Source organism: Neoarius graeffei, chromosome 5 (genome assembly GCF_027579695.1).
Source record: "Neoarius graeffei isolate fNeoGra1 chromosome 5, fNeoGra1.pri, whole genome shotgun sequence".
NCBI lineage: Eukaryota > Metazoa > Chordata > Actinopteri > Siluriformes > Ariidae > Neoarius > Neoarius graeffei.
This window is the reverse complement of record NC_083573.1, coordinates 66,045,876-66,059,208: the sequence shown is the minus strand read 5'-3', so window position 1 is coordinate 66,059,208 and position 13,333 is coordinate 66,045,876. Positions and strand designations below refer to the sequence as shown.

The 13,333-nt window shown below is 43.3% G+C and overlaps 1 protein-coding gene across 1 annotated transcript in view; it reads right to left on the bottom strand.

The window, feature by feature from the left end:
• Positions 1-13,333, bottom strand: part of tgfb2 (transforming growth factor, beta 2) — a 38,062-nt gene that overhangs the window by 16,429 nt on the left and 8,300 nt on the right. Inside the window, exon 2 of the mRNA XM_060922258.1 lies at positions 5,176-5,339. Coding sequence (XP_060778241.1) covers positions 5,176-5,339 — 164 coding nt within the window. The remainder of the gene's footprint in view (positions 1-5,175; positions 5,340-13,333) is intronic.

Below are 13,333 nucleotides of genomic sequence, written 5' to 3'. Positions count from 1 at the left end.
CAACATAGAGACTGATGGTAGATTTGGTGGGGGTTTTTTAGACCCCTTTCATGACTTTAATTTTAAAAAATCCTAGTGACAAATCTAGCAACTTTTTCAGCACACATTAGTGACTGTCTATTCAAGAAAATAGTGAACTTGATATGGCTTTCCAGCTCACATCACAGCCGCTGTTATAAGAGTTTAGAAAACAAGTTCACTCATCTCACAGTGTAACACCTGACTTGTGCTTGCAACTACTCACTGACAACCATGGTCCTGCCCCACGACCAATCACTGACCACCACTGTTTGTCTCACCCTCTCGCCTCTTTGTTTTTCATTTTTAACTTTCTTCTGGATATATGACATTTTATAAGCACTAAAAGTGAGGAACCATTTTCCTTCTAGGCAAATGCATAGTTTTTTGGACTAGATCTACTCAAAAATTGAGGGACACGGTACTGCAGCATGTTGATAAGATGAGGCTTGGCCCCGGAAATATGGTCGTTAGGTCACAGATTAACAAGCGGATACAGATACCAATAGAGGTTTTTCACCCACGTGACCAAGTCATGTGAGGCTGCCATTTTGGAGGTTACGGCTCGAATCAGTTTGAATGAGAGGAAGGCGACAAATGAAAAACATAAAAGAAAAAGGAGCGAGATGCAGAAAACACCTTCACTATCCAGCGACGTAGGGCATTTACAGGGTGAGCAGAGGGAGAGGTATTTGCAAAAATTGAGGTTAGCAGGCTTAGAGAACGACATTTACCTGCTTCCACCAGGATTGTTCACTGACGTACGGAAGTACACGAAGCCCTCGTCTTTACCTGACTTCGGCCCACATGATCTGTATACCTATGTCGTTAAAAACCCATCGCCATACACAGGTATTGATCTGAAAGCGTATAAGAGTTTGGATGCCTACAAATATTTTGTGTCAGGCTGGGTAACATGCCTACATCAGTGGGTCGTCCCTGGAGCCGGTGGTCGCCATCTTATTACAGCTAAGGTTTGTTCACATTTTCATTTACTTTCGGTCCTCAGGATAAACAAAATGTTATTAAATGTCATTGAAATAACTTCTTAGTTTGTTGAGACATGGCCCGTTATAAATTTGCTGTTACCAGGCAATGACCAAGAACTGTATTATTAGGGTCGGTGTAGTTGTAGCAGTGTACTAGCAGCTAGCTGTTAGCACTAGCTAATGTCAACAACATAGTAGCTAGTATGTTACTGTAGCAATGTTTACGTTCAGTCATTTGGATGACTGTTAAAACCTTTCAGTCTCAAGTTTTTCCTTTACAGTATTTACTAGTTTACGGAGTGAGCGCGCTAGCTCCCGGGCAGGCTGGGAGCGAGCGCGCTAGCTCCCGGGAAGGCTGGGAGCGAGCGCGCTAGCTCCCGGGCCTGCCCGAGCACGCTAGCTCCCAGCCTGCCCGAGCGCGCTAGCTCAGTAAACTAGTAAATACAGTAAAGGAAAAACTTGAGACTGAAAGGTTTTAACAGTCATCCAAATGATTGAACGTAAACATTGCTACAGTAACATACCAGCTACTATGTTGTTGACATTAGCTAGCTTGACCTTCAAAATGGCGGACACCGGGGCATCACGTGACCCTGTGACGTCAGGTGAAAAACCTCTATAGACACGTTATTTGGTGTCTGGGTTTTCTTTTCTTTTTTTTTTTTGAGAAATCTTCCAGAAAAGTTCCCATGGAATCTGGTTAAGACTTGGTGTGTATTGTGTGCACTGCAAGCAAGTGATCAGATGTGAAGGATAGCAGACACACTAAGACCATGTTCAATAATATAGATTTATAGCATTTATTCTTAGTAATTCCCTGGTCAGGGTCATGTTGATTAAATTAGGCTACTTCTTAGGCTGATGATACATGGGGCAACTTTTTGGGCAATGTTGCCGAGCAACTGCGCTTCGACACCTTCCCATTGAGATCGGGAAACATAATTTCTGTCTGAACAATTTTGATCGTTTTGGGCAACTTTTTAAGATCATCCAGTCAGAGTGCTAGCAGCAAATCACATGACCAACTGAGAGCTTCTGAATTTTTCAACAAAGATGGTGGCGTCTCCGGCAGTGGAGCGAAGAAAAAGAGAGACAACTTATATCTCTTTATGCCGGTAAGTTGTTATGTGTGAACCCAAAGTAGTGAATTTACCTCATCAAATGCTTAGAAAACCGACAGACATCTATTTTTATGTGCTCAGGTTGTAATTAAGACATTGACTTTTTCAGCTAAGTGTAAACTGCCGTTAGCTAACCACCGCTCCCTAAAGAGTGAATGGGATTTAACTAACTAGCGGTGGTTTTTACTAACATAGTTAGCTGAAAGTTATTGCTAGCTATGTACGGATAACATGAGCTCTCGTGTCAAGTTAAAAGTGATGGGCAGCTCATGATTTTTTTTTTTTTTTGAGTTGTAATCCAGATTGTCTAACTTATCGTCTGATCTAATTCACATACAGAGCACGACTACTTGTGGAACCCAAGGGCAAAACAGTACAAACTTTGGGATCTAAAAACAAAAGCCTTTCAGGAGCTTGGTCACCCCCTTTTCCTCTTCAGCAGCCATCTCCTGGTCCATATCCTTTTTTCTTTTTTGCTGAGTTGAGAATTAAACAATTATGTTTTTGCTATTAGGTTTTTGTGATGTACATGTCAGTTATTAGTTACAGCATATGCAATTGAGACTGGTTGTTAGCACTGTTGCCTCACAGCAAGAAGGTTCTGGGTTCGAGCCCAGTGGCCGATGGGGGCCTTTCTGTGTGCTGTTTGCATGTTCTCCCCGTGTCTGTGTGGGTTTCCTCCAGGTGCTCCGGTTTCCCCCACAGTTCAAAGACATGCAGTTAGGTTAACATGGAGCGGCCTTGGGCTGAGGCACCCAAGCTTTGGGCAAGGCACCTAACCCCCAACTGCTCCCCAGGTGCTGTAGCATAGCTGTTCACTGGTCTGGGTATGTTTGTGTGCTCATTGCTCACTGGTGTGTGCAAGTGTGTGTTCACTGCTTCAGATGGGTTAAAATGCAGAGGACGAATTTCACTGCGTGCTTAAGTCTGTGCTTGAGTGTACGTATGACAAATAAAGGCTTCTTCTTCGTTTTTAAACAGATTTAAAAAAAGTGTTTTATTAACAGAATAATGTGGTAATTATCTTTTGACCAGAGTATCTATTCAGTTTTGTTCCAGAAGTGATACTTACTTGAGCGAAATAAAAGCTGAAGCCAAGACAAAAGTGACAACTGCAAATGTTTCAGTGTCCATCTGCGGTGTTTGTCTCCCTGGCAATAGATTTGCTATTATCTGATTGGTTGTTGCGAATTGTCTGTTGCCCTTAATTAGTTGCTCTGTACCTCACCTGGCTGCCCGTTGCTGGCAACATTGCCCAAAAAGTTGCCCCATGTATCGCCAGCCTTAGTTAACATTTTGGGAAATAGAACCAACTAAATTAGTGAGAAAATGTGTGCTAAACTTTTCCATTTAGGCCATGTCCACTTCAGGTTTAATTCGAAATACATATATACGGATAACTGATGTACTAAACATATACACATATGGACAATGGCATTGTGTTACACCCCTGCTGTACAGGCTTTTGTTTGGGACAATCTACACTAAGGACTATAGAAAGAACTTAATAACACTGGGGGTAATTGATGAACTAACACAGATGGGAGTCGAGTAATGGTAAGTCAAGGTGACCTGGCTTGAGTTATATTCACAAATATATTTTGCCACATATTTGTGGGGTTTCACTGATTCTATAATATTTAAAGGACCCATGGCATGGTGGTTTGTTGATGCTTTAAACGGGCTCGTGGAGGTTTCCGGATGTTATATCCGCAGCCTTTCTCAAAATGAACCCTCGGCACGTAGATATAGCCTCCTGGGAGAAAGCCCCATTTCAGCGCTTTTCCCAGTGTGTCGTTTTGCTAATGAGAAGCAGGAGGCGGGGAAGGGTAGAGGGTGGGGGCGGGTCTTATCATTAATATTCATGACATGTAAACGTGTTACCTCTGATTGGCTAACAGCACTGTGACGCTACCTCCAGTGGGTCAGAACAAGCGGATGTGGGTGTCTTACTATGGCGAGAGAGAAGGAACAAACCGCGAAGGGAAAAATACAGCGCGCTGACGTCATTAAGGTGCGACGCGAGGAAATAAAATAAATTCAACAAATGTTTGGGTTTTTACTGAACAAACAAATAAATAAAATGAACGAGTGACTTAAAAAAAAAGAATGTGGGTGTCTTTGTAAAAACTGTTTTGATTGGCTATTATAACAGAGCATGCTGCATGCTTTTTGGTTTTGTAGCGCAGAGTACCTGGCTAACTGCAGGAAGCGGTTAGCTGCACAGCTAATGTAGCCATTGCAAGGCTAACGTGGTACCGATTTTAAAACACGGCAAAACGACTTAACAGTTATACACTTACTTGTTCGCTGTTTGTGGCTGATGCGGCAGGGATGCTTGGTACGGACCCAGGCTTCAGTGACAGGTGATGTGCAAAACCTGCCTTGTACTGTCCCAAGTTGTGGAAACATTCCTCAGGAAAATGCTTCCGACAAACATACACCGTCTTAGGTAGACTCGACGGCGTATTATTGAACTAAATAAAATTAAGCCACTGCGTCTTCAGGGGCTCTCCCGTCGGCAGTAAAAACAGACTCTTTTCTGTGTTGTCACATCCATGTACAGCGCAACTTCCATGTTTCGCTCGCTTAGGTGATGCCATGTTGTTGTGTCCTCTATGGTCTCCTCACTACAACTGGGCGGGCAATTCATACAGTGGGTGGGAATCCAGAGGGGGGGGCGTGGGGATCATCTCCCTTGCTGACGTAGTAAAGGGAAGAGTTTATCAACGCGCCGTTTTGACGCGCCATTCTCAAATGTTGGGCATAGTTTGGTTTACACATTATGAAATTTCTAGCCACTGGGGTGACTTAAGAAGGTCAGAGGAACTCATTTTAACGTTAAAAAACCTCAGAAAGTGAAAATTTCATGCCATGGGACCTTTAAAATTGATTCAATTCAATGTGCTGGAATGGTAAACATTAGTAGTTTGTACTGACAAACATAGCAATAGCATCTTCAAGATTATACTCATACAAAATTATACAAGATTACGTCTTGCTTTCGAGGCACTAAAAACGACCTGTTTGGCCTGTATATGGCTCACCTGATAAAGCTCAATGCGCTGCTCAGACACACGGGCCTTTGGGTTCTGTAGCCTGAAAACCCTCAGCTCGGCCTTCACCAGGTTGGAGGCGTTCTTCTCCATGGAGCTTACGTCAAACCAGAGCCGTCTGAAGTAGGGAATGTTGTTGTTCTGACGGATATAATCTGGAAGACAGAGAGGACTCTTAGTTTTACTGACAATCAAAGACAGTCATAGGTGTGCAGGGCAGAGATCTTTAACATCCTCTACACTGTTTTTCTATGTTCTTGGCGGGGCTTTTTCACTAGCGATTAGAGGCTGCTGCCAAATAAACAGGCTTGATAGAAGAGCCATATGGTGGATGACCCAGACTGTTCTAGGAGACCTCTGGATTGCACCTGTAGTACACACCTCATCAGTTATTCAGCCCCGGGTTATTTGGAGGACATTGGATTTGATGTTTGAATGCCTGACTCAAACAATGTATCTGACTAATATTTAAGTTTATATCAGAAAGTAAAAACCAAGACTTGATATTACACAGACATTTTGACAAGACACATTAGAGTTAGGATAAGCAAATGCGCTTTTTTCCTTCTTTTCTTCACAAAGGCTAATGAATTTGTCATGATCCCATAAAAAATCCTTTAAAAATGGAGGTTTGAGTAAATACATCAGAGACAGCTGGGAATATGGTGCCTGTATGAACCCAGCAGTACAACAACACTTGCATAATACTCTAAACCATGTGTGACAGCTGTGTTTTTTTACCGGTCCTTGTACACCGTGTAGCAACAGCACAGTGAACTGTCAAACTGTGTAATATGAACATCCTTTTTGCAAACGGGTAAAAATTTTCAAAAACGCCAAACACACTGCAGTTCTGAAATCACAGTGTAGTTTACTGGCAGGCAGCATGGTAGCCATCTATATACATAAAAGTTTGCCACAACCACAGCCTAAGGCTTTACATACCGCTATCCCTACCATAATTGACCCCTAACCATGTGTAAGCTGTGTGTGCTTAGTATGGCCAGGCAGGCAGAAATCATGTGTGTAGTTGTGTAGGTTGTACTACAGCCTGCTCAGCGGTGTCGGACGCAGCCTGAAGCCCCAAATTGATGACTGTTAGGGTGTGCAGAAGCCGGGGATTAAGGAACTGCGGTGGTTTGTTTAAAGAGGCTACACAAGCAGGATGTCCAACCAGAGAGTAAAAAAATGCTTAGCAGCTGCTTCTAGAGTCAGCATGACAGGGAGTTCAATCACGATTTTCAGGGAAAAATCCATTTACTAACTTCTAGTTCATGGGAATAAGTGTGTGTGTGTGTGTGTGTGTGTGTGTGTGTGTGTGTAGGGGGGTTGAACTGAAGAAGACTGAGGCTGCTTTGTCCATGGATTTCTATGCAGTAATGAAACTACATAGAAAAGTATGAGTTTTGGCCTATTTTGTGATAGAAGTCTAGCAGAAATATGTGTCGTTGAGACAATATAATGCAGTGCAAATGATACTTAATCAAACTTTCAAACTGTTTCCCAAAGTCAGGCCTTTGAAAGCCCTTCTCTCTCTCTCTCTCTCTCTCTCTCAGCAGGCAGCCAATACTAACTTTTCACTGTATGACCAGGAGGACATATGGGCCAAGACTAACGAAGCTCTTGCTAGCTTCTTTCCCATCCATCAACAGGAAAAAAAAAAAAATATATCACACTTCAAACCTCCAGTAGGCCATCTTACGGAGCAGAGTTTATATAAACTTCTCCCAGGCATCCTGACTCTATGAATGACTCTGCTGTGTTCAGCTTTGCGCTGGAGACTTTTAGCCGAGAACTACGCACACTGCTGTGATGAACACACACTATTGTGTGTTTACACACAAATTGCATCACGTGCAGGCACACAAAGAAAAAAAATTCACTCCTTTAATCCCAATATGCCATGTTTTTCCTGTCACACTCTGATTCGCTGGGGAATTTGGGCTGACTCAGTAAGCAAACCACCGATTTACTGAGGTTGAGAGGCAAAGAGGAGAGTAACCACGTTACCGCTGATTTATATGAATGCGACATGAACGTGATCCACCACAACTGGCGCCACTGTGGTCTGAACGCTCCCTTGCCCTGCTTCAGAAAGGGACTGCAGCTATCTTTCAAGAGTAAGTACTCATCAATTAGCACTCACTGAGGTTGTGAGAATTTTATTCCATTATTCCTTTAGGCTACCAGCTTTATACACCAAGTCAGGGCTCTTCAGTCTTTAATGCACACAGAGCTGGCATGACTGCAGGTTTTCATTCTACCTAAGCAGGAGCCACACCTGATTCCACTTGCTCAGTTAGTTCATATTGGTGTCCAATCACCTATAAAGTGCGCTTCCTGTACACTTTATTGAACAATTATTCGCCAAAGGCAAAGTGAATTATCAGTGAATAATAACTGAGATGAAGTCGAGGTTATTATTCACCGATATTCACTGAGCCTGAGGTGGATATTGTTTCGGTATAAATACACAGGTGAGTATTTCAAAAAAACATTTTTTTAAATGTATTTAAAAAATAATGTATTTCAAACTTTAAAAGCGGCATGCAAATGTAATAATGGCGCGACGCAGATTTGTGTCACTTATCTATGCTAAGTCACAGAAGCTACTTTGTTTTGAAATAGATAAAATAAATCACAATTCCACTTTACCTTTGGATAGTTTTAGACCAAACTTCATAGCATCTTTAGCGCTTTTAGGCAGTATTTTCTTTCATCATTTGTAATTCTCTCTCACTTATGGTGACAAAGCGCTTGGCCGCCATTTTGCCGAGTCGCTCGAGGTGATTATTGAGAAATAGTCTGAATTTCTCAAGCAATAAGCCTGCGCGATTTCCTATAAATCACCCGAGTATTTATTCGAGAGTCGATTATACAAGTAGTATATTCCTGTATTTGGCTGCAGTGAGAACCTGCAGTCACACCAGCACTCTTTTAAGATTGAAGACCCCGTGACGAAATGCTGAGATCTTTCTTTGATCTAGCAGATGATTATTATTAGAAGACTGTGGGTAATGGATCACTAGATTATTGTAAAGGTATGCACCACTCACAATAAGGGTGAACCATGATTTTCAGATCATCAAGAGATATAGACAGAGAGACAGACAGACAGACAGACAGACAATGAGGGCAGCATGGTGGCATAACATGGCTCCATGGTCTCTGGCTTACTGTTCTCTCTTGCCCCTTTTCCACCAAAGCAGTTCCAGGGCTGGTTCGGGGCCAGTGCTTAGTTTGGAACCGGGTTTTCTGTTTCCACTGACAAAGAACTGGCTCTGGGGCCAGAAAAACCGGTTCCAGGCTAGCACCAACTCTCTGCTGGGCCAGAGGAAAGAACCGGGGGGGCGGAGTTGTTAAGACCAACAACAATAACAAGATCGCCATTTTTAAGCGACGAGAAGCAGCAACTGTACAAACGCGAAGTCATCCATTATTATTGTTGTTGTTGCTGCTGCTCATTCTTCCGTGTTGTTTTTGCTTCGATATTCGCGCCAAGGTTTATGCAAACGTAGCGACGTAACTGACGCATACAGCGGCGTAACTGACGTATACAACGACGTAACTGACGTATACAGCGACATAATGACGTGGCTTCCCTTAGCACCGTGAGCTATGGAAAAGCAAACTGGTTCTCAGCTGGCTCGCAAGTTGAACGAGTTGTGAACCAGCACCAGCACTGGCCCCGAACCAGCCCTGGAACTGATTTGGTGGAAAAGGGGTATCTGTGTCTATATGGGATTCCTCCAGCTTATCTGGTTCCCTCCTACCTCCCAGAAACGTGCTAGTAAGCAGACTGGCTATGTTAAGTTTCCCCGAAGTGTGTGTGCATGATGCCTTGCGAAGGACAGGCATCCCATCCAGGGTTTTCCACTTCACACCCAGTGTTCCCGTCCAAGGCACCAGCTCCACCATGCCCATGACCAGAATAAAGCAGTTACTTTAGCTGAATGAATGAAATATACTGTAATACAAATTTTATATAAGCCAGTAAAACCTACAATTACAAAAGTTGCTACAACACTGAATATCAGCATTTGCACATGCCTTGTCTTCATTCTCTCCATCATAAGCCTCTCTATCTCGGGCCATTACAAACATTTGGTTAATAGATCCTGAATGGCTTCCTGAGTGAGGAGTACTAGACCTGAACAGGAGGAAACGTGAACTCTTAAAACCATCAAGCAAGAGCTTCCTTCCTGAAGGAGAACACTCATGCAGATGCCTTTCCCTCCTCTTCCTGCTTGGCCTGAAGGCCTGTGCTACAGCAGTAGATGATCCTCTCTTGGTCTGTTGATAATCAGCCACCACTGCTCAGCCTGCACTCAACCGGCTCGAAGCCAACACATCTCTGCACCACCCAAAACACATAAGCCTCACCTCATTCACCCTCATAGAAATGCACATCCACACACACACACGCAAACAGAGGATGTAATCTGTGCTTCCCTGCACATAATATGCATACTAGAGAAGCTCAGATCTGTTTATGCTAACCAGGATTTGCATCTTGGGGTATTACATTAAGTAGATATTTGTTCCGGCACACTGGAGCCAAGCTTCCAATATGCGCCAGTGTGTCTTCTCACTGATCAGCAGACCTGTGCCAGGAATTCGTTCCTGATGTCCTTTACTTGTTTGCTGACCCCAGATTTGTTTCGTGTGCAATGGATTCTCTCCAATATAGTGTGCATATATAACTGTTGTTGCTGAGCAGGCAATCAACCACTCTTTATATAAAAGTCACAGAGGACACGCACAGTTTTATGGTTGTTTAATGGAGAGTAGAGATAAAGATAAAAAGTTACACACGTATAGATCCCCAACATAAACATACACACAGACTCTTCAAATGTACCCAACCATAACCATACAAATAAAAGGAAAATCATTTTTTTCCCGCTATTGCAGTTTTTAAAGTAAAGAGGTATAGATTTTATTTTATAAAGCACATTCCTGAGGAAGGACCCACAAAATGGAAATTAAGTCTTATTCCAATTTTATTAAATATTCATAATTCAACAAGCTTTGATTTATGAGTAAAATATCAGAGTTTGTTCAAATTGAAAGACATTTCAGGGTGTTTTTTTTTAACCACTTGAAATTGGAAACTCAGAACAAACATTGGTATGGCAGGGCGAAAAAAAGTTTCAGGGCGAGTAGAGGGGAAAGTATCTGACCTACTTTTGAGCATTTCTCACTTCTGTCAGATATGCTGTCGGATTCCCCCTGCTTCCTCTGCAGAAGGACACACTGTTCTCTCCTTCTCACAGCCAGAAAAAGACAAGATAAAAGCACTGATCTTTTGAAGAGAGAACAGACTGAGAGGTAGAGCACTGCTCTGAGGTCAGACTATCCTTCCTTTTGTTACGTGGCAAGACTGCAGAGTCTAAGAACACTACTGGCTGAGTCAAGGCCTGGAGAACTGGAACCGAATCCAGTCTTAGCAAAGAGAGCAGGAAAACGGTGGAGGAGTGGGAGTAGGAGAAGAGAGATGAGAAGCAATGGTTAGTGCAAGGAAGGAACTGGAGAAAGGTGGGGAGACAGAGAGACTGACAAAAGAGAAAGAATTCGAGACAGAATCTCAAATTCTGTCCTGCCTATGCCATTTCATGCAGATGCCTCCGCCCAGTCGCTCACCTGCCAATAGCAAATTGAAAACAACTCTGCGCATAATCCCTGGGAACTAAAAATACCCAAAGCTTTGAAGAGCCGTGCATAAACTCCTGTCAGTCTGCACACAGTTCCTTCCCAGCAACAGCCCAATCAACACACACACACACACACACACACACACACACAACAATGATGGGGAAAGAAGGTAAGAGATAGCTGATGTGGAAGGGACTGTTGTCCTGCTGGCACTCTGTCCAGGCTTCCCTTCAACTGTTGTATGGCAACCAGAAAACAAGCAACTGCAAAGAAGAGTGTTCCCAATGACCCTGCTAAAACCAGCCCAGATAGACAAAGCTTACTCCTTTATCAAATTTCAGAATTGCTGCGTGGTTGCCATGGTCTCACAGATCATTTGTGAAGAAACACTGCTGGAAAAACAGAGTCCGTACAGTGTCACATCCTGCGTGCTCCACTGCCAATTGCAGAACTGTGAAATCACAATACAGATAAACAATAATGGGGGTGACAGTTGGCAGATTCTCTTGCACACACACCGCCTCCTCGACATTTGACTTAATTAATCTTCGGCAATACTCCACACGCCTTCCCAGGCCCAGTGCATCCCTCACTCCTACAGACCCATGAGAGATAGATGGGCTCCAGATCTCTTTCCCACACTAGGATTTACTTGTGTTAGAATATCGTATTACGCAGGACCTGTGCTCTTGCTGTAAACAGTATGAAAGTGTTGGAGGAAAAGTTGTTATTCTTTTGCGCTCCCCCCCCCCGTTACTCTCTCCCCAGTTACGCAATCGACTTTGGCCGCTGGAAAAGCGGCAGTGCGTCCAGGTCTTGCGTAAGATTACTGAGCCCCTCTTTTCACAACAACTCCACCATGCACAGCGTGCCCATGGACTAATTTCTTACCTTCACCGAGTAGAAGAAAGATTTCCTATTTGATTTAGAACACAGGAAACTAAACATCTGTATGTAATGGGCTAAACTAGCCCTTGAAAATTGTCCAGATTTGGCACATTTCACTGAAATGCTCATCAGCCACACAAACAGAAACACACCCACGCCCACACAATCAAAACCGAGCTATAGAAAAGAGGCTGGAAGATCAAATCAGAGTCACAGATTTCAATGTGCAACATATTACTCGGAAAAGAAGAGCAGCAGCTCACGAAGCACAGAACCACAGATTGAATGCAGTTGCTGGCCACACATCCCCCTGATTATGCTCTCCAGGCCTGTGTTAATAAAGTGTTATCACATGCATGTTCGCTCCTTGCGGGTTGCTGGAGATCAAACTCTATTTGTTTCCGCTGATATCACACAGATGGGTTGCGCAGCAGAGAAGGCTTCCCCTTACGCAGTCTTGTGCAGGGATGTGGAGGCCTCTGCGTGCAGGGTTGATTTTGGGAGAGCCCCTCCACACCACAGTGTTTATTTACAGTGCAGGAGGGAAGAGGGGCTCGAGTGTTCTCTTGCAGTCACTAAACATAATCTGTCATGCACACGCACTAGGCTTCTCTCTAAGCTGCACAAACACTGACACACTTCAGCCTCTCACTACCTCGCTCAGCCTCTTTTGAGCTGTTTTTCTTTCTAATGATAGTATGTATACTGTACACAGTCATCACAAGTAATGAACATCACAGTGTGCGTTCATAAAGATATTAATAGCTGGTCTCGCTATTGTTAAAAGATACAGTGACAACAGATTGACATTTTAATAAACATGTTATCCATTAAATACAGTTATTCTCACTTTGTCTATTAAGATTTGTCAAAATTCAAATGTCCATGATTGCACATGAGAGTAAGAAGGCATTTAAGCTTTCCAACATGACTAATTCTTCCATTAAGCGCTAATTAAAGTTTAAGCAGGAAAATTTAGACAAATGTTTCTCTCAGTGCTCATGGGCAGGGTGAGCAGTGTGTTCTTGCTGGAGGAACACTGCCATTAATGCATTAACACTAACCGAGAAACGCCAACTCCAGCAGCACCCTGTGATGCCCTAACTGCTGGTTTAAACTTCTGTGTTGAAATGTATTTTTGTTGCAAAGCGGAGAAGGGTAAATATGATGCACTGCATTACAAGAATCTGCATTGACTTCACGTCAGGCAGGCAGGTATGTTTCACTACATACCCAGAAACACGGTCTTGAAATGTTGTGACCCCACTTCTGTACGTTTTATTAAAAGACTATTAGAATAATATTGTCTATATCACTATATGGCCAAAAGTTTGTGGACACCTGACCATCACACCCATAAACCGTTATAGATCGAGTTCCCCTTTGCTATAATAATAACCTCCACTCTTCTGGGAAGGCTTTCCACTAGATTTTGGAGGCTGGCTGTGGGGATTTGTGCTCATTCAGCCACAAGAGCATTGGTAAGGTCAGGTACTGACGCTGGGGAGAAGACCTGGGGTGCGCTTTGTATTTGAGTTCATCCCAAAGGTGTTCAGTGGGATTGAGGTCAGGGCTCTGTGCAGTTCTTGCACTCCAATCTTGGCAA